The sequence below is a fragment of the Colobus angolensis genome, unplaced genomic scaffold (genome assembly GCF_000951035.1).
Source record: "Colobus angolensis palliatus isolate OR3802 unplaced genomic scaffold, Cang.pa_1.0 Scaffold79, whole genome shotgun sequence".
In the NCBI taxonomy this organism is placed as follows: domain Eukaryota; kingdom Metazoa; phylum Chordata; class Mammalia; order Primates; family Cercopithecidae; genus Colobus; species Colobus angolensis.
In genome coordinates this window covers 5,313,754-5,335,188 of record NW_012121709.1, presented here as the reverse complement: position 1 = coordinate 5,335,188, position 21,435 = coordinate 5,313,754, and the positions used below count along the sequence as shown (strand labels likewise).

At 55.0% G+C, this 21,435-nt stretch overlaps 1 protein-coding gene across 1 annotated transcript in view; it reads left to right on the top strand.

The window, feature by feature from the left end:
- The window catches only part of TESC (tescalcin), a 57,473-nt gene extending 41,272 nt beyond the window's left edge, over positions 1 to 16,201 (top strand). Inside the window, exons 5-9 of the mRNA XM_011928737.1 lie at positions 5,310 to 5,449; positions 7,576 to 7,637; positions 7,745 to 7,852; positions 12,651 to 12,698; positions 15,918 to 16,201. Of these exons, the coding sequence (XP_011784127.1) occupies positions 5,310 to 5,449; positions 7,576 to 7,637; positions 7,745 to 7,852; positions 12,651 to 12,698; positions 15,918 to 15,995 (436 nt within the window). The 3' untranslated portion in view covers positions 15,996 to 16,201. The remainder of the gene's footprint in view (positions 1 to 5,309; positions 5,450 to 7,575; positions 7,638 to 7,744; positions 7,853 to 12,650; positions 12,699 to 15,917) is intronic.
- Positions 16,202 to 21,435: the final 5,234 nt, after the last annotated feature.

Below are 21,435 nucleotides of genomic sequence, written 5' to 3'. Positions count from 1 at the left end.
GATGGGAACTGTGTGTGCAAAGGCCCTGTGGCATGGGGAGCTTGGGGAGCTGAGAGGCAGACCTAGCTGGATCACAGAGAGGCCAGTGTGGTGTGGGGAGGACAGACTGCATCGGGCAGCCTCTGTGGACCAGCAACAGGGGTCTTCAGGAGCTGAGATGGGGGTGCTGGTGGACCTTGAGGTGAGGGTGTAGGGGGGTGGGTGAGCCAGGTTTGCACTTTGCAGAGGTCGCTGTGGCTGCTGGTTTGTTGTAGGGTGGGATTGGGAGGTGGAGGCCAGGGAGGAGTGAATCGTGGTCCCGGGCTTGGGTCAGGGCTGCCCTGAGGATCTGGGGCACAGGGGGCAGCTCTGAGCCCACTGGGAGGTTATAGATGAGGAGGAAGGGTTGGATCAGGAGTTGGGCTGAGAGACCTGGTACTGCGGGAATCTTTACGGCCAGTTGCCATGTTTGCCAAAGAGAAGAGGCCTGTGGAGCTTAAGTGACTGTGAAGTGTGTGAAGTTGCACAGTCGGTGGCAAAGACAGAGTGGAATCCGGTGCACCATTTCCCTTTAAATCCTGGTTCTCAGAGAAAGGACTCAGAGGTGGGCCGTGCATCTTAGGCCAGTCCCCAAATGAGCCAAAGCAGGCGTCAGGGTGGGAGGCGTGGCCCCTGACGGGACCTAGAGTTGGAGGCACTGACAGGAAGATGGTACAGGGGACCAGAGCCCAGGGTCACCTGTGCATGCGTGTGTGTGTGTGTGTGTGTATTTGTACGCGTGCACACGCGAGAGGGAGCATGTGTCCACGTGTAGGGAGTGTGTGTCTGCACAAGGCTTGTTTTCAGAAGGCTTGGGTGCAACTCTGGCCAGTTGTAAAGTTGGAAGAAGGAACTTCTGGGGTGGATGAGAGGTGGATTTCACAAGGGCATGTTTGTCCGAACACAAGACCTGCACATTTTAGTGTATGCTCTTATTCCTTAAAGAAAAACTTGACCCAAGGTCACTTGGCTGTCAGCTGTCACTTGTAGGAACTGGGATTCCAACTCAGGTCTGTCGGCCTCACGATCCTGGACAGACCCAGGAGTTGTGTTTTGGGCTCTTGGGGTGGAATTCACGTACCTGCCAGGCTGTTTTCCATGAATAGCCGCTCTCCAGCAGACAGGGTGTGGGGAAAGGGCCAGGGCGGACGCCTCTCTGTTTTCAGAAGACAAGAGGGTGTGCTGGGCATGCCTCTGCCAGACGTAGGGACAGGCAGATGGAGGCAGTAGCTTCCTCCTCCTTTGAGGGTCTGATTTAGGACAGAGCCATGGAAGGACTGGCACAGGCGTGGCGCTCCCTGAAGGAGGGGGGCAGGGACGTCAGTCATTGGGGAATATTGAGTGTTCAGAAGGTGGACGTTGAAACAAGTGGCCACATCTCACATCTCAGGGGGACTCCAGGTGGGACAGGCCTGTGGGGACCCTGAGGAGGGAGCTAGGCAGAAAGGGGCGGTGAGGTCTGCGCTGGTGTGGGTGGCTGAGACCACCCTGCAGGCCTGGGAGTCCAGGTGGGACCGGGGATTACCAGGAGGACGGGGGAGGCCCCAGGAGGGTGCTGAGCAGGGGAGCGACAGGCTCCGATTTGCATTTTGCAAAGCTCATTCCGGCTGCACTTGGAGTGCACGGGAAGGTGGGGGCTGGGCCAGGCAGCTGCAGGGGCCAGGAGAGAAAAGGAAGGTTCCCAGGGGACTGACTAGAGGTGTGAACCTGGGGGTGGGTTGGGTGTGGGGATGTGGGGGGCATCCAGGAGACTTCGGGTCTGGAGCTGAGAGCAGCTGTCATTGTGCCTGCCTGATGGAGCTGCCACTGAAAGATGGCCGGGGATCCGGGCCGAGCCAGAAGCGGAGGGCGGTGGCCAGGTATGGGACGGTGAGAGCCTCCCCTATGGGTCCCTGGACCTCAGCCTCCAGCTGCTCTTTAGAGAAACCTGGTGTGGAGAAAGGGAGGTGCCAGTGACTAAGGCTGGCCCAGAAGTCACCGAGGGAGGGGATGATTTTAAAAAGGGTTTCCTCTGGCCTGCACCCAGAACACTTCGTGGGCTACAGCTGGGAGCCTATAACTATTGGAAAAGGGCTTCACGTCATATCCTGTAAATGCTGAGAAGAAGCTGGAGGAGGATTTCAGAGGAGATACTGGAAACAGGATTTTCCTTTCAAGAAATACCAGCCTCAGCCTTTGTTCCTAAGACTCTTTGGGAACAGGTCTTGGGGAAGGGGTATTTTGAGCCCATCCCCACCTCCAGGGGCACTCCATTCCTTACAGGAGAATTAGAAAGTTAAGGTGGCATCTTTGCAAAAGGAGAGAAAATGGCCTGTCCTCATGCTGGGCCGCAGATTTAGATGTAGCCCCTGTTTTCTGTCCACTGATCTTCATCCTGGTGCTCATTTTAGAAATGGGAGCAGAGGGCTGGGTATAGTGGCACGCGCCTGTAATCCCAGCAGCTGAGGAGGCTGAGGCAGTAGGATTGCATATGGCCAGGGTTCAAGACCAGTCTGGGCAATATAGGGAGATCACATCTCTAAAAAAAAAAAAAAAAAAACCTTTTATTTAAAAAATGGAGTGGAGAGCAGATGGGGCTGGTTCTGGGTGCTCTGTCTGGGTTTCCTTGGCGCTGGCTCTCATTGCCTTTGGAGACCATAATGTTGGCCTCTGCAGACCTCTGGGAGCACTCGGAGGGGAAGGGACCCTCCTTCCTTGAATTGGGTCCTGAGGCTGAAGCAGAGCAGGTCTCAACTGTCCCAGAAGGACACACACTCTGCCTTCCCCAGGGGTCTGTCACATTTTCACCTGTGCTAATCTTAATCCCTCTTGCTGCAGCCTAAACCACTTGAGAAGGACGTGTGAGCCAGTCGCTGTGGGAAGGGCTTTCAGAGCGGCCTGATAAGTCCGGGGGCTATTTTTATGCTCTGCAAATTTGGTCTGTGCCGCCCACAGCGAGAACTTCAAGGTTATTAAAGCCTGTGGCAGGAGCAGTTGGGAGCTTCATCCGATAAAAGAAAGAAGGGAGACCTGTGAAAACACATAAAGATGGGCCTTCCCGAGGGAAGGACGGATCTCATCCCGCAGATGGGCAGTTTCTGCCTTCTCTCATCCAGACTTGGGACCCCACCTCTCCCTGGAAAATCTGGAAGAGAAAAATAAAAAGAAAGGGAGTTCCCGGGCCACTTAGAGGCTGTCGTATGGGTGTTAGTGAATTTGCTGGGTGCTGAAAAGGAGTAGTAGATGAACCTCTAAAGAGAGAATTGCAGTGGAGGTGCAGTCACGCCTTGGGTGGAACCCAAGTGACATCCAAGCACTAACCACTAACTGTTAGCCACCCCGGGCCAGCTAGGGACTGCCCCTTCCAAAGGGCCACACTGAGGGGCTGTGGCAGAACCTTGAGCTTGCCAGCTGTGTGACAGCCTCCCCAGCAGCCTTGGGCACTCACGGTCGCAGTCCGTTAGTGATAAGGTTTGAGGACAGTGAGTCAGGAGCTCGGGTTTGGAGTCGTCTCCAGGCTGTTTGTTTTGTTTTGTTTGAGACAGGATCTCAAACTTAGTCACCCAGGCTGGAGTGCAGTGGCGTGATCTTGGCTCACTGCAGCCTTGTCCTCCTGGGCTCCAACAATCCTCCCACCTCAGCTCCCCAAGTAGCTGGGACTGCAGGTGCACACCGCCGCACCCAGCTAATTTTTTGTATTTTTTGTAGAGATGCGGCTTCTGCCTGTTGCCCAGGGTGGTCTTGAACTCCAGAGCTCAAGCAATTGGCCTGCCTCAACCTCCCAAAGTGCAGGGGTTACAGGCGTGAGCCATTGCGCCTGGCCTCCAAGCTGTTTTCTTAGCAACTGCCAAGACTCGAGCTGGACCACACATTTCTGAGCCCCTCATCTGGGTGTCAGGCACTGTGCCTGGCATGGGGCATGAACTCCCTGTGTCCCCGTCCCCTGGAACACCAGCCCTTTCTTGCCTCCTCCAAAAAGCACATTGATACAGCCAGCCTCAAACCTGCCCTAACTTACCACAAAACTTTCCATCACTGGCAAACTTTGTATTTGGGTATAAGCAGATTACTTAGTGATGCTTGCAGTCAATCACCATCCTAAAATTTTGAACTAGTGAGAGTGAGCAGAGGTTGGCAAACTTTTTCTGTAAAAAGACAAGGAGTAAATATTTTAGGCTTTGCGGGCCACGCAGTCTCTCTTGCATCTAGTCAACTGTGCAGACAAGCATAAATGAATGGGCATGGCTGTGTGCCAATAAAATTTTATTTATGGGCACTGACATTTGAATTTCATGTAATTTTCACTCGTCATGAAATACTATTCTTTTGACTTTTTTTTGGCAAGCATTTTTTCAACTATTTAAAAATGTGAAAACCGGCCAGGCACATGGCTGTCACATAGAGTCCCAGCACTTGGGGAGGCCAAGACAGGAGGATCGCTTGAGCCCAGGAGTTTGAGGCTGCTGTCAGCTATGATCACACCACCAAACTCCAGCCTGGGCAATGGAGTGAGACCCTGACTCTGACAAAATTAAGATAAAAATGTGAAAAGTCTTTTTTTTTTTTTTTTTTTTTTTTGAGACAGGGTCTCCCTCTGTCACCCAAGCTGGAGTGCAGTGGTGTGATCTCGGCTCACTGCAGCCTCCACCTCCCAGGTTCAAGCCATTCTCCCGCCTCAGCCTCCCACGTAGCTGGGACTACAGGTGCACACCACCACGCCCAGCTAATTTTTGTATTTTTAGTAGAGGCGTGGTGTCACCATCTTGGCCAGGCTGGTCTCGAACTCCTGACGTCAGGTGATCTGCCCACCTCGGCCAGAGTGCTGGGATTAGAGGCATGAACCACCGCGCCTGGCCCAGAAAGTCTTCTTAATTCATGGGCTGTATGAAAATAGATGACAGGCCAGATTGGGCCCATGGGCTGTTTGCCAACCCCTGAGCTAAAGGAAGATCGGGAGAGGTATTTGGTGAGTTACTGGATTGCTTGGTTTCCTCATAAATGCTCACCTGTGTGCACCGTCACACACCCACGCTTCCCTCTGTCCCCGCCTGAATCAACAGTCATGCAGTGGTCTGTCTCTCTTCCACCTGCCTGATGGGAGCTCCATGAGGGCAAGGCAGGGACTGAGCTTTAAGCTTCTGCAGCCCCCAGCCCCTCCACGAAGCAGGTTTCTGGGGCACAGACTCAAGGTGAGAGCAGCCATCGTGGGTCCAGTTTGTGCCCTGAGAGCAGAGTTTTCGGCGCTAACGGTAGCAAGAGGACAAGATCCGGTTCTTCATTTATTTCCAAAACCTTCCTTGTTGCTCCTGTAGGAACCTGCGCAAGGGACCCAGTGGCCTGGCTGATGAGATCAATTTCGAGGACTTCCTGACCATCATGTCCTACTTCCGGCCCATCGACACCAGCATGGACGAGGAACAGGTGGAGCTGTCCCGGAAGGAGAAGCTGAGATGTGCGTGCTACTGAGTCCCCTTGCTCACACCTGGCCTGGGTGCAGCCTCCCCTAAGTCCTCAGAACACAAGGCACCCCTGCAGCAGGAGGCTGGGTGTACATTGGCTTGGGGGCTTGGAGGGCTTGGGGACACCAGCCCTCGTCCCTGTGAGGCTGGCATTGCTGTCTCTCATTCCCGGCGCCTTCATCCTGAACATTCCTCAGCAGCTTGCGGCTTCCTGGGACTAGAAGGGGGTTGTGCAGTGGCTGTGAAACAAGGCCCTTGATGCAAAGACCTGGGTTCCAATGTGGCCCCTCTCACCTGCCAGCCATGTGACCTTGACCCAGAACGTGGGTATGCCAATTATGTGTGGTTCTCAGGGCTGGGCAAGATCATACAGTCAGCCTTTGGCACACAGGAAGTGCCCCCATAGTCAGTTTCCTCCTCTCCCTCCTCCATGGGCTGTGCTATTGCTGGGTTCCTGAGACCAGCCCCACTATGTTCTGGCTCCCGAGTGGGTTCAGTTGTGGTCCCAGCTGGTCAGCCGCACAGGTCCCAGGCAGTGGCCCGAGTCACATCTCCTTTTCCTGTGGCTTTTCCCATGACTCTTGACGTCCCTCTGTGTCCCGCCCCAGGTCAGCCTCCTCCTCAAGAAAATGTAAACATGGGACTTGACTATATTTAGCACTGGAATGTGTACGTGGGGCTGGTGGGAACCGCCCAGGCAGGGGTCCCTGGTGTGAGCCTGGCTTCCTGTCTGCTCCAAGGGGCGAGGAACAGGACGGACTCAGGTCCAAATCCCTGGTTTCCTGTCCCTTAGTGGTGTGGCTGGGGGCAAACGCCTTAACTTCCGTGAGCTTTGACAGTCTGGGAGGCAGGGCTCAGGCATCCCTGGCCTCTCGGGGTTGGGTGAGAGGGAGATGGAGAGGTTTGTGAAGCGCTTTGCACACCTGGGCTTCTGGTCAGTGTTCAGTAAATGCCCGCTGGGCTCAGTGGCGCGTGCCTGTAATCCCAGCACTTTAGGAGGCTGAGTGGGGAGGATCACTTGAAGCCGGGAGTTCAGGGCCCAGCCTGGGCAACAGGGAGAAAGACATTCACCTCTACAAAATAAAAAAATTAGCACAGCATAGTGGTGCTGCGTGCCCGTGGTCCCTGGTACTCAGGAGACTGAGGTGGGAGGGTTGTTTGAGCCCAGGAGATGGAGGCTGCAGTGAGCTACAATTGCACCACTACATTCAGCCTGTGTGACAGAGGGAGACCCCATCTCTGAAAAAAATAATAACAATAATAAATAAATGCCAGCCACTCACGGTGGCTCACACCTGTAATCCCAGCACTTTGGGAGGCTGAGGCGGGCGGATCATTTGAGGTTGGGAGTTTGAGACCAGCCTGGCCAACTGGTGAAACCCTGTCTCTATTGAAAATACAAAAATTACCTGGGCGTGGCGGCAGGCACCTGTAATCCCAGCTACTCGGGAGGCTGAAGCAGGAGAATCTCTTGAACCCAGGAGGCAGAGGTTGCAGTGAGCCCAGATCGTGCCGCTGCACTCCAGCCTGGGTGACAGAGTGAGACTTCATCTCGAAAAAATAAATACATTAAAAAAGAAAATGCCAACACAGGAGACTTGGGAGAGCTCCAGCTCCCAAGGCCGTGCTGGGAACAACAGGGAGAGGCCCCCTCCCGGCCAGCGCCTCCCTGATACCAGGCCTGGGACCACCCACGTTAGATCAGTCAGGCCCAGATCAGAAGCATTGTGGACCACCACCTGCCACGGCTGAGACGATGGGGCCTCCTGGGGCTGTGGGAGCAATATTTTGAACTCAACACTGTTGACTTGTGTTAACGGGTAACGCTTACTATCATCATGTTCATGGGGCCACAGCGCTAACTCCCAGCCCTCCTAAGACCACGAGGTAGACGCTGTTGTTATTCCCATTTCACAGATGAGGAAACTGAGGCTCAGAGAAGTTAGGTCACAGGCCCAAGGTCACCCAGTAGGAAGTGGTCAGTCTGGTCCCACAGCTCGTGCCTGACCCCTCTGGCTTTGGCATTGAGGTTTGGTTATTGGTGTCTTTAGTGTAGATTTCAGGGTGGCAGGGGCCAGGCCCCGCCTGACGGAGTCCCCTTTGTCCCCTGCCACCCCAGTTCTGTTCCACATGTACGACTCGGACAGCGACGGCCGCATCACCCTGGAAGAATATCGAAATGTAAAGTATGCTCCTCTGGCCCACCCTGGGTTCCTGGCACCTCCCTCCCACCCCCATGACCCTGATGGAGGGCCAAGGTCACCGTTTGTTTCCGCCCCACCCGGCAGGTGGTCGAGGAGCTGCTGTCAGGAAACCCCCACATCGAGAAGGAGTCCGCTCGCTCCATCGCCGACGGGGCCATGATGGAGGCGGCCAGCGTGTGCATGGGGCAGATGGTGAGCGCCCCTGCAGCCCTCCTGAGACACGCAGTGCCTTTCCCGCTTATGCTCTGTGTTTCTGGAAGGCCTCACGGGGCATGGGGCCTGGTGTATTTTGCCACCTGCTCTACCTGTGGCCTGTGGGGCTCAGAAACCTCTCCCAGCCCTTCCTGCCCCCCCAGGAGACTGAAGGTCCCGGTCCCCAGAGAACTGCACAGGCAGGGAAGCAGAGCTCGAGGTCCAGGAGCCCCCACCTGCATAGCCCCCCCGGCCCCCATCCTGGCCTCAGGCAGTGCTCATAGCAGCACTTGGCCCTGGAGCCAGGCCTGGGCAGCACATGGCACAGGCTGGCCTTAATTAGTTTATTTCTTAACAAATGACTCAGAGACGACTTCTGGCCTTGGAGCAGGGGTCAGCAGGGAGCCCTGTTGGGGACTGACAAGAGCCAATGGCGTGGGGTCAGGTGGAGGAGCTGAGGTGTAGGGGCTGGTGTGCAAATGACAGGGAAGAGAGGGGAGCGGCCTTCCCATGTTCATCATTTCCTACATTTTGCCTCGTTTTGACTGGTGAGGAAACTGAGGCTCAGAGAGCATAGAGAATCCTCTAGACCTTGCAATCTTTCCTGTGCTGGGAAGATTTCCTCTTGTAAGGACAGGTGCAGCCCTGCCAGCCCCCAGCCCTGAGGCTCTAAGCCTCGGGACCACTCAGGAAGGCAGGTGACCACCTGGGTGTCGTGTGTTCCTGAGGGGTTTGGATGGCCCCCCTGACGGGTCAGCCCTTTGCCACTGTGTGTCTAAAGCAGGTGCGTCTCTAGACACCCTGATGGGTTTGTGTTTGCCCAGCCCGGAGCGAACGGGGTTCATGCTGGGTCCTGCTCTCTGTGCCCCAGCCCCGTCCTTGAGGGACGTGAGGCCACCTGCCTGGGCCTGCTCCCAGAGGCGGGGGCTGTGGTCGGTCAGCTTCCTGGCATGTATTTTATCTGTCTGCCTCTGGAGCCCGGGGGGAAGCTTCTGGCTTGGGTGAAACCTCTGCACTCAGCAGATTAACCACCACAGGAGAGGGCTCGTGACCTCGGTGGGGAGAGCAGGGATCCCCGCCGGTTCTCGGGCCAAATTCCCATTTAATTTAATTACACTCTCCTTCTTCAAATTGCTCCCTGTCCTACTCCAGTTTCAATTGGCGACAGTTTTCTTAATTTGCTGTAGTGAAATTGCTGGCAGCTGCTGATCTGCATAAAACCCCAGCAGCCTGGGAAGCAGCGGCATCTCGGGGCGGAGGCAGGCTCCGGGGTGCACCCGCTGCCCACAAGCCCCCAGGAGGTGGAGGTAGCCCCGGAACCAGGAAGGCGGCTGCCAGGCAGAGGGCTCATCTGCACCTCTTTCTTCACTCATGGGTCCTCCGGGCGCTCTTAAAACTGGGCACTCTTAAAATCCTTCTGGTGTAAACCTCGGCCAGATAAACCCAGACTGAGCTGAGTACGGGCCTGAGCTGGGGGCAAGGGGCAGCTGCATCGGTTCAATCCCGCCTGGCCTCTGAGGACACTTCCCGTTCTCACTGTGCTACCCGCTGAAGACAAACGATCCATGGTCCCCACTTTAATGGACTTCCAAAGGCAGTCATTGACTGAGGCGGGATCTCTTGTTTTTTTCAAGACCAAGTCTTACTCTGTCGCCCAGGCTGGAGTGCAGTAGCACCATCTTGGCTCACTACAACCTCCACCTCCTGAGTTCAAGTGATTCTTCTGCCTCAGCCTCCCAAGTGCTGGAATTACAGGCATGTGCCACTATGCCCGGCTAACTTGTATTTTTAGTAGAGATGCGGTTTCACCATGTTGGCCAGGCTGGTCTTGAACTCCTGACCTCAAGTGATCCACCCACCTCGGCCTCCCAAAGTGCTGGGATTCCAGGCGTGAGCCGCCGCGCCGGGCCGTGGGATGTTTGAGAGTGCTTTCTCAGGAGGTCGCACCCATGGATGCTTGACCAGGGGACTGCTTCCCCCACTCCTTGCCCTCCTTCCTTGCACCAGTCACCCCCTTTCCAGCCCCGGATTCTGGCCACGGAGGCCTTTTCTATAATTAGCTCCCCTTGGCCAGCCTGGGAACCTAGGGTGGCCCGGCAGGGAGGGCAGCCACTGTGCCCGTGAGTGGGAAGTCAGGGAGGAAGGAGCCCTTAGGGACAGGGCTGGCCCAGGCTAGCCAAGAACTTCTGGGTTTCATTTTTTTTTGTAATTTATTTTTTAAGAGACAGGGTCTCATTCTGTCGCCCAAACTTTAGTGTAGTGGTGCAGTCATAGCTCACTACAGCTTCCATCTCCTGGGCTCAAGCCATCCTCCTACCTCAGCCTCTGGAGCAGCTGGGACTACAGGTGTACAACACCACACCCAGCTGATTTTTTAAAGTGTTTTAAAAAAGAGATGTATTGCTGAAAAGAGATGTCATTATGTTGACCAGTCTGGTCTCGAACTCCTGGCCTCCAGCAATCCTCCTGCCTTGGCCTCCCAACGTGCTGGGATGACAGATGTGAACCACTGTGTCTGGCCAAATTTTTTTTTTTTTTTTAAGACGGAGTCTCACTCTGTTGCCCAGGCTGGAGTGCAGTGGCGCGATCTCGGCTCACTGCAAGCTCCACCTCCTGGGGTCACGCTGTTCTCCTGCCTCAGCCTCCTGCGTAGCTGAGACTACAGTTGCCCATCACCATGCCCGGCTAATTTTTTGTATTTTTAGTAGAGACGGGATTTCACCGTGTTAGCCAGGATGGTCTCGATCTCCTGACCTCGTGATCCGCCCGCCTCAGCCTCCCAAAGTGCTGGGATTACAGGTGTGAGCCACTGTGCCCGGCCACAATTTTTTAAGTATAAAGAGGAAACTAAAAGGCCTGCAAAGTCCTGCCAGTAGAAACGGCCCTCAAGGACTTGGAGGCAGCTCGATGCTCCCAGCTGGACAGGCAGCTCCCGTCTGTGCCTCTCATCTGTAATACGGGAGAGAGACCAGAACCCAACTCAGGGCCTGTCGTGAAATTGGCATCTGTCATTAAATTCTAACAATAGCATTTGGTCACCTGTAATTGCAGCACTTTGGGAGGCCAAGGCAGGTGGATTGCTTGAGGTCAGGAGTTCGAGACCAGCCTGGCTAACATGGTGAAACTCCCATCTCTACTAAAAAATTTAAAAATTAGCCACGCATGGTGGTGCATGCCTATAATAATCCCAGCTCCTCGGGAGTCTGAGGCAGGAGAATCACTTGAACCTGGGAGGCGGAGGTCGCAGTGAGCCGAGATTGCGCCACTGCCCTCCAGCCTGGGCAACAGAGCGAGACAGTCTCAAAAACAAAACAAAACAATAGCATTTGGAAGGCACTTGGGACATACATGCCTGGCGCATAACACGCTCGGTGTGTGCCTCCCGTGTTCTTACACGCACGTACAGAATTTCAGAGAGTCACAGAGAGAGCTTCGAGTCTCTCCTGCTCCCCCACCAGCCCAGGTCCTCTTCCCTAAAAGGACTCCCTCCTGGTGGGTTTTTTTCTACATATACCAACATATACATGCGTGTCTTTTATTTTTGATTTATGCAAAACATAATTGAACTGATGTGGCTTCCCCTTTTCTCCGTATGACCCCATGCACCCACAGGGCGGATGGTGGGGGTCTGGTTATCAGTCTAAGGAAAGGTTTGCACGTACAGACCGGCAGACATCTTTCTGCTTGTTGGGTTTTTTTTGTTTGTTTGTTCTTTATCTGCTGTATACATATCTCAGAGCCTTTTCCATAGTGAGACATATAGATCAACCCCTTCTTAACCCATTTTTGCCTGAGGTTGCAGCTTTTAGAATTTTTGCAATCAGACCTTGGTGATGACCTTGAGCGGTAGAATATAAGTAACTCCCACAGCTTAGCGTTCCAGCAGTGGAACACTAGGCATAAGTGGTTAATGGTTGCCTCTGCTAGTGGATGGTGGTGAGGCCAGTGCTGGCCTTGCAAATAGGGTGGATGACTGAGATTTATGTCCCTCACCTTCTATTGAAGGGCACCTGGGATGTCAGCAGATTTTCGCTGTCACGAAGTGTGCTACTGGGTGAGGTTTTTGGAGGCTTGTCGGTGGGATCCTGAGAGTATCGGTGAAAGGGGCAGGAGCTCCTGGTGTCGTCCCCAGAGCAGGCAGGATGCAGAGTAGACGGAGACCGGCTCTGCCAAACCTGTTGGGCATGGAGAGGCTCCTTGTGGTCACCCTCCGGCCGTGCCTCCCCAGAGGTCTTGGGTTATCACGGTGACTCATGAGGCATGAGGCGTGGGCCTCACAGGCTGGCCCTGTGTTTCGCTGACCTCTCCCCCGAGGTCTGTGAGCTTAGATTAGCCTGGAATCTTCTTATCAGCACAGCGCAGGCATGAGGAGGCCGGCCCTGAGGGGGATAGGAGGCATCTTGGTGGCGCAGCTGCTGGGGGGCTGGTAGTGAGGTGGGCTGAGTGGGGAAAGAGAGCCCCTTGTCCCCCTGTCACCCACACCTCGGATTCTCTCCCTGGGGGGCTGGGCGTGGGGAGGGATGCTGCTCTGAGCCATGCGTTGCCAGGGCCCTGGTGAGCCACGCTCAGCTCCCATCCCACCCTCAAGCCCATGAATGAGGATATTGGAGGTGCAGAGTGACCGGCTGCGTGCTGGAGGCAGATAATCCAGAACGTTCCCCTCTTCTGATTCCTCCCAAACAGCCTCAACCACGGACATTCGGGTGTTGGTGGGGAGGGGAGGCCAGTGGACCGTCCCCCTGAGGAAGCTGTGTGGGGACCCACACCACTCACTGTCCACCCTGTGCTTCGTCCCCAGGAGCCTGACCAGGTGTACGAGGGGATCACCTTCGAGGACTTCCTGAAGGTGGGTGGCCTGGGCGTGGGGGCCTTGGGGGACCCTTGAAGACCTCGTGTGGCCACTGGTCAGGAGGGGACATGGCCCTTTACCTGCAGTGGCAAGGGACAGGCTTCCTGGGTGACCGACATCTCAGTAGGAAGGGGTCAACTTGGGCGTGGCCTTTAAAGCCATTTAAACTAGTTTTTCTTATTTTTTATGGAAAAGGTAATATTCACACATAGTCAAAACAATGTAAGTAGTACAAAAGGGTATACAGTGTAAACCAAATTCTCTCTCACCTGGGGTCCCACTGCCCCTCTCAGAAGTAACCCCTGTTGTAGGCTGGGCTTGGTGGCTCACGCCTGTAATCCCAGCAGTTTGGGAGGCTGAGGTGGGCAGAGGACCTGAGGTCAGGAGTTCAAGACTAGCCTGACCAACATGGTGTAACCCCGTCTCTACTAAAAATACAAAACTTAGCCAGGCATGGTGGTGGGCGCCTGTAATCCCAGCTAGTCGGGAGGCTGAGGCACGAGGATTGCTTGAAACCAGGAGGTAGAGGTTGCCGTAAGCTGAGATCACGCCACTGTGCTCCAGCCTGGGTGACGGAGTGAGACCCCGTCTCAAAAAAAAAAGGAAGCCCTGTTGTAGTTGAAACAGGGATTCTGGAAACTTTCCGTGTCTGTAGAAATAGTGTTTCTCAGAAGCTCAGATTGGAGCCGACTGCACACGTTGTGCCCGGGCCTTCCTCGCTGCGTCCTGTCACTTTCGTAAAGCGGCCGCCCACTCTGCCCTCCTCCCTGATGGCTTCTCCAGCCTCTGCTGGTGGATGGTGGTTAGGCCAGTGCTGGCCTCGCAAGTCAAGAGCTGCTCCTGGCCGTTTAGATAATCAGATGCCCTGTGGCAGGGAGGGGACCCCCGCCCCATCCCCTCCCCGCACTTGGGCCCTGGGCATCACAACAGTGTTCCCAAGTGCTTTTGCGGGGCTTGAGGAAGACAAGGAAGTAAGGGGAGCAGGAGACGAAGAGGGAGAGAGGATTAGGGAAGGAAGGATCACGGCTTCTGGCCAAGGAGCCCAGAGCAGGACTGGGGGACTGGGCCCTCAGGATCACAGCCCCGTGGAGCCAAGGCTGAGCCTGGCAGCCAATGGTTAGACCCGGCAGGAGAGAGGAGAGGCAGGCAACAGGGCCCGGCTGTGATAAAAGGCTGAAAGGGGCCGGGTGCGGTGGCTCAAGCCTGTAATCCCAGCACTTTGGGAGGCCGAGACGGGCGGATCACGAGGTCAGGAGATCGAGACCATCCTGGCTAACACGGTGAAACCCCGTCTCTACTAAAAAATACAAAAAAAACTAGCCGGGCGAGGTGGTGGGTGCCTGTAGTTCCAGCTACTCAGGAGGCTGAGGCAGGAGAATGGCGTAAACCCGGGAGGCGGAGCTTGCAGTGAGCCGAGATCCGGCCACTGCACTACAGCCTGGGCAACAGACCAAGACTCCATCTCAAAAAAAAAAAATACAAAAAACTATCCGGGCGAGGTGGCGGGCGCCTGTAGTCCCAGCTACTCGGGAGGCTGAGGCAGGAGAATGGTGTAAACCTGGGAGGCGGAGCTTGCAATGAGCTGAGATCCAGCCACTGCACTCCAGCCCGGGCAACAGAGCGAGACTCTGTCTCAAAAAAAAAAAAAAAAAAAAAGAAGGCTGAAAGCAGACTGCGGAGGTCTGCAGGCCCCCAGGACTGCCGTGCACATGGCCCACCCCAGGGCTGGCAGGGCGGACAGACTGGGAAAAGGCCGAATTTGCACTTGTGCTGCAGACTCACTCTGGCTTATGCTGGGGACCCGGTCACCTGAGCAGGTGATGCCCGCCAAAGCAAGACAACATATGAAGAGCTAGAAGGTGGAGGAGGGAGGGAGGGTTGGGGAGGAAGTATCACGGCTTCAGACTGAGTAGAATGAATTTCTTTGCCTCTGAAACCAACTTCCTTGCCCTAAAGGCTGGCGTCTGCCAGGCCCCTAGTGGCCCCCAGCCTGTCCCTATATCCCTGAGGGGTCTTTTGGGACCAGCCGGCCCTTCCCATTCCCTGGTTCCTTCCATTGCCCCTGGCGACCATGTTGCCACCTGGCACTTAGCAGAAAGCACTGTGCGTGGTCATGTGTGTTACCCTGGGAACGCCTCGTGCACCCAGCAAGGACAGGGCTGCTCGACTGGAACCAGAGCTGTCTGCACACCCCATGACACCCAGAACAGCCTCAGGAAAGCAGGAAGTACCGGGGGGCTGCGGCCAGAAATGTCCCAAGGCCTCCCTGTCCCCTGGGTGCCCACGGGGCTCTGACTTTCCCCGTTACCAGCCTCGTGGCTGTCCCCGGAGCTGCTGAGAGTGACAGAGTGAGAGTCTGAGGTTCTTACATAAGCAGGAGGCAGTGAGAAGTCACCCGCCCACCACGTCCCTCCGTTCCTGTTCGCACCCCCATCGTACCATCTGTGGCCCCCGTGGGCCCCGACTTGCTAAGGCGCTGGTGGGCATGGCCTTGGGAGCACTGGGGCACATCCATAGCCTTGTAGCAGGAAGGTCTACTCCAGGGCCCTGGCCAGGCTGGACTGTAGTGGCAGGACCAGCACCAGGAATGATTGGGCCACGATGCCATCTTTGGGTAGAAATGACCTTTTTGGGCTTGAGTTTGTCTTTCTAGAATGCACGTGGTCCCTTATCCCAGGGAGGTTGTAAAGACCACACTGGAGATCCTTACATGGATGACGGTGGCCTGGGGAAGCCTTGGGACTGCACAGCTCCTAACAGTTTACAAAACACGTCCATGCTGAGAATGGCTCCTTTAGAGCCCCCGACATTCTGTGAAGTGGGCGGCACAGGTTGGGGGTCCCGCATTGTACCCATGGAAAGGGGACTTAATGGGGTTGTGTAATTTGCATGAAAATCACAGAACCTGAAGTGGTGGGTGAGATTCAAATGACTAGGAGCTAAGAGCTTGGATTCAGTACTTAATAATAACTCGCTGTGACAATCTCAGAGAGAATCCAAATGTCAGAGCCAAATTAACCAGCAAAAAAGACAGATGGAAGTTTTTCGTCCTCGCTTAGCTCATAGCCTTGAAACACAGCTCTCTGGGTTTCACCTGCCCAGAGCATCACAGTTGGTGGCAGGAGAGGGTAGGTGGGGGAGGACCGAGGACCGGGGCCTGGTCAGGTGTGAGGTGGTGGCGGGAATGTGCCCTTAACGCTGGTCCATACCTTCCAGATCTGGCAGGGGATTGACATTGAGACCAAGATGCACGTCCGCTTCCTTAACATGGAAACCATGGCCCTCTGCCACTGACCCGCCGCCACCTTTGCAGAGAAACCGCACTTTGCAATGGGGCCGCCTCCCCGCGTAGCTGGAGCAGCCCAGGCCCGGCGGACAGCCTCATCCTGCAGCACCGGTACACAGCCAAGGCTCGTCCGCACACGTTGTGTCTTGTAGGGTATGGTATGTGGGACTTCGCTGTTTTTATCTCCAATAAAAAAAAAAAGTTTGTTAATTAACGTGGCCTCTGTCAGTTCCTCACGTCCATTAAAGTGGCCTGGTCACTTGGTAGCATGAGACTGACTATGAGGAATAAGCAATGACAAAATTATTTTATTTCATTTATTTTGGAGACGGGGCCTCCGCCTGTCACCTAGGCTGGAGTGCAGGCGGGATCGCGGCTCATTGCAGCTTCGACTTCCTGGGCTCAAGCAGTCTTCCTGCCTCAGGCTTCCAAGGAGCTGGGGCTACAGGCGCGCACCACCACACCTGGCTAGTTTTTACATTTTTTGTAATGACAGGGTCTTAGCATGTTGCCCAGGCTGGTCTCTTACGACTGGGCTCAAGCGATCCTCCTGCCTCTGTTTCCCAAAGTGTTAGGATTACAGGCGTGAGCCACCACACCCAGCCTAAATAATATTGAAAGGTTGGTTTGGCAGAAGGATTGTTCTCTTTTGTTTATTTTGGGTAAAGTATCTGCTGTTCTTCCTATGTAAGTCCTGGGAACCCCCCCGCCTTCTCCATCCTAGGGAGTAAAATAAGGAGAAGCAGCTCCTGCCCTGTGTGGGCTTCTGAGGTGGCCAGGATTCAGGCAGTGGGGCCTCCTCACTGCCACAGCCACATCTGTTTACTGATGGAGAAAGCATCTGGAGCCCTGAGCCTGTGCCTGCTGCGGGGACGCACCTGAGCCCGCTCTCTTGGTCAGTGGGCGTGGGGAGTCAGAGCCTGGCTGGCTGACCCGGGACCCCCAGCTCCTCACAGTGGTGGTAGGGGGGTGTGGTCTGCCTGCCACGGCTGTGCCCCTGGCTCTTTCTGGCAGTCCTGGGCCAGTTGCAGGGCCCAGGGCCCTGCAGTGCTCCAGGAAGCAGCGGCAGTGGAAGCTGGGCAGGTAAGGATCCCTGACAACTTCAGTTATCACCTTTCGATGTGGGGACTGGCTAGAGCAGGGGGAAGGAAAACAAAGGTTGTTGGTCATGGTGGCCTGGAGTCAGCAGAGGACTGGCACCTGTGGGACTTGGAGAGCTGTGTCCTGGAGGCACTGAGACAGCCCGCTGAGTGTGACTTCCCCATCTCCCTGTGTAGGCTGCCAGTTCATGAATGTGGCATTGAGGACCCTGGGTGACGCGTTCCCATTGCTGTGCAAGGTGGGCCAGCCTTTGCTTTCCAGGCCTCTTTCTGGTGCTGAAGTTCACGAAACGCTGGGTCCTTTATTGACCCTCCCTGGGTGGTGTCATTCTAGCCTTCCAAGAGAGTTCTCTTGGTAACTGGCAATGGGTATTATTTGCATTCTTGGCGTTTTCATTCATAGTGTTTTTTTTTTTTTTGAGATGGAGTCTCGCTCTGTGGCCCAGGCTGGAGTGCAGTGGCCGGATCTCAGCTCACTGCAAGCTCCGCCTCCCGGGTTTACGCCATTCTCCTGCCTCAGCCTCCCGAGTAGCTGGGACTACAGGCGCCTGCCACCTTGCCCGGCTAGTTTTTTGTACTTTTTAGTAGAGACAGGGTTTCACCGTGTTAGCCAGGATGGTCTCAATCTCCTGACCTCATGATCCACCCGTCTCGGCCTCCCAAAGTGCTGGGATTACAGGCTTGAGCCACCAGGCCCGGCCTTCATTCATAGTTTTAATATGAAGCGTGCTTTATCTTTACTACAAGCCCACACCTTGCAGTTCAGAATTTAAAAGGTTCGAAAAGGCAGGCCATGGAGTCTGCCCCCACCCCATCCCCCTGCCCCCAGGCTTCCTTTCTCAGAGGCAGATGTGTTAGCTCCTGCCCTAGGGTCCTTCCAGAGCCATTGCATGCACGTGGAAGCGGCAGGCAGCGTTCTTAGTTCACTCCACTTTTTGTAAATGGTGATGTCTGCAGGGCTTCAGCGTCCGCCCCATGAGCTTCCAGGTGGGAACTTGTGAACAGAGGAAGTGAGCCCAGGCGCCTCTGCCTTTTTGCCCCCCACCCCACCCCCAGCATGCCCCTTCTTTTTATTTTATTTTATGTTTTATTTATTTTACTATTTGAGACGGGGTCTCACTCTGCCGCCCAGGGTTGCAGTGGAGTGGTGCAATCTCAGCTCACTTCAACCTCCCAGGCTCAAGCAATCTCCTACCTCAGCCTCCCAGGTAGCTGAGACTACAGGTACCCCCCACCACGCCCTGCTAATTTTTGTATTTTTAGTAGAGACGGGGTCTCCCCATGTTTCCCAGGCTAGTTTTGAACTCCTGAGCTCATGCAATCCACCCACCTCTGCCTCCCAAAGCACTGGTAGTGCCCAGCCCTACCCTGCTACATTAAAGGCTCAGGGAGTTCATTCGGTACAGCCCGTCATAAGCGCAGCCCCCGGACGCTGTTCTAGGAGACGGTGACTTGTGCTTAAGGCTGCAAACGCATGGAGCCCAGATGGTGCTGGGAGGCCCCATCTCCACTCTAGCATTGAGCCTGGTGTGGTCTCAGTGGGGACCCTAGGCCGGGGAGTGACCCTAGCAGGGGGAGCCTCAGCCTCATACCAGGGACCCCTGGCCATGTGCTTGTGGACAGTTGTCACATCTGAGGCAATGGTGGGCACGGCAGGCAGAAATGCTATTGTTGGATGCGTTCCCACGGTGCTGAGCACCTGCTCCCCGAGGGCTCCCACGCCCCTGCCCCCTCGAGAGGTGCCTGAGAGTTCTGGGTGTTCCATGGGTGAATATTGACTTCAACAGGTGTATAACTGTTTTAATACGTGTAAGAAAAAAAGTAACTTTACCACACACCAGGGAGTCCATGGGATGCTGCTTAGGATGACTGAAAGTCAGAACTTAAATTTAAAAACACAGCCAAGCAGCACAGGGGGCTAAAAGGCCAGGCAACCCACTACACAGGGAGCAGGCGAATGGCCCCGGGAAAGTGAGTGCGGCCTGGGGAGGCTCAGCCTTTGGTTAAACACACACAACCTCCTGGGTAGGTGCCAAGCTGCGGCTGAGAGGCTCTTGACTCCGTGCTGTCATTGTCATTGTAAGCACCTGGCAGAGCCTGGTAGACACCAGGCAGCAGCGTGTGCCACCCTAGTCTCTCCTGAGGCCTTTGCTCTGTACAGGTCGGTGGCTGGAGGCAGGTTCAGTCTCTCTGGGGAGGTGAAATTGCGTGGTCTGTAAATCACCTCTGGAACTCTGCTTCTCAGTCTAGGACTCCATTCAACATGCAAAGCTGCAGGGCAGGCCGGGCACAGTGGGTGACTCATGCGTGTGCTTTTGGGAGGCCGAGGCAGGCAAATCACTTGGGGTGAGGAGTTCGAGCCCAGTCTGGCCAACATGGAGAAACACTGTTTCTACTAAAAATACAAAAATTAGCTGGGCATGGTGGTGGGCGCCTGTAGTCCCAGCTACTCAGGAGGCTGAGGCGGGAGAATCGCTTGAACCCGGGAGGTGGAGGCTGCAGTGAGCCAAGATCACGCCACTGCACTCCAGCCTGGGCGATAGAGCAAGGGTCTGTCTCAAAAAAACAAAACAAAAAAAACTGCAAGGCCAAGACAGAGGTCTCTGTTTCCTTCCCTCGAGTGCTAACTACATAGTGGGGGAGACAAAGCTCCTGGGACTTCCAGGTGGATCCCAGGTGGTTTTCTCTGGAGGGAAGGGGGACGCAATACCCTCACCCACTCTCCCTGCCTTCCCCTGCTGCTCGGGAGCCTCCTGGTCCCCTGGCTGCTGGCGGAAGGCACCTAGAAAGTCACTAGGACAGCCTGGTGAGGCTCGGCCTTACTGCAAGAACCGCCCTCTTCCAGCCCCCATGCACCTTGCCCTGTTCTGCCCATGTGAGCAGGACGATCTGAGGTGCCACTGAGCAGGAGGGCACACTGGCACCGCCACTATAGGCCTCAGGTTTTCTGGGACTCTCCCAGTTTGCTTTGATTTGGTTCTTTTCAACAAAGGCAGTTCATTCATGTAAAGTGTTTTTATAAATAAGTCACCTTCCATCAGCCCCTGTGCCCTGAGTTTCAGTTTGGGAGATGCGGTCACGATGGACACACATCAAATGTGCTCCCCTGTTTGGGCCACTGAGGCCTGCCTGATGTCTTTGAAGCTTTGGGCCACCGCTTATCTAAACAGCTAACTAACATGAGGTTGAGTCGCCGCGAACCCGGTCCACACCTCTCAGAAGAAAGCTCATTTGCACGTCATCACTGAAGGTGTCTTCTAATTGGCAGGGTTAGGGCTCGTTGTCACCAGAGCGCGGACACAGAAATCACCTGGCGCTCTCCTGCCCGGCTCCTGGCATTGTCTGTGGCATCCTGAGAACAATCAGGGTTAGCGATGAGTTGGTGCAAACCTGCTCCCAGAAGGGGCAGGCTGTGCGTCTTGTGGCACTGCTGGCCTCTGATCAACAGAGACCGAGGGTCGCTGCTCCGGACACGGATCTCGGTCAGCCCCACCATCTGGGCACTGCAGTCTGTGCCTCGGACTGGAGGCAGGTGGTTCAGAAATGGCTTTTGTTACCTGCTGGACAATGGGGCGTGCCTGCGAGGGGATTTCTGGCCTCACAGACCCTGGCCCAAGTGCAGCAAGCCCCTCTTGTCGCTGGATGGGGACAGGAAGGAAATGACTGGGACACCTCAACTTGAGCAGCCTGAAGGAGGTGATGATGTGTTTGCCCTGAAACCTGGTCGGCAGGTGAGTGATGACCATGTACACAGGTTAACAGCCTTCCTTCCATCAGAAATGACACCAGTGACTAAAAGGAACTAGGCAGAAATCAACACTAAGTCAAATATTTGAAGGAAGCTGATAAGGTCACCCTTTGAGGGCCACAGGCCATGGGTGGAGAAGACTGAGCAGGGGCGGCATCGTCAGCCTGCTGGACGCCAGGGGAGGTCACCCCTGTCCATACTCTTCAGCCATCTGCCAGGAATAGAGTCGAAAGCAGGCTGTACTCCTAATATCGCCGTATTACCAAGGGGAAAGGTTGGCTTTTGGATGTTGACAGAATATGGCAATTTGACACAAACACTCTAATTTGGTTGGTTTACAAAAGGGCTGTGTGATGGAAATGGAATATGAGAAGCTCAGGGGACACACTGCAGCCACGTTAAGCATGAATTATGGATAAGGGAACGGAGTAAGATGACAGCAGCTTCTAGCTCTGGCCAAATACCCGCTTAGGGAACGAATTATTGCTAGACTTTAACAAAACAATGCTGTTGTTTTCTGGGCCAAGGAACTGGAAAGTTCTTTTTACGCTTTGCTAATGGGAGACAGGTCATCTGTGGATCTGATCCTTGTCATGGAGC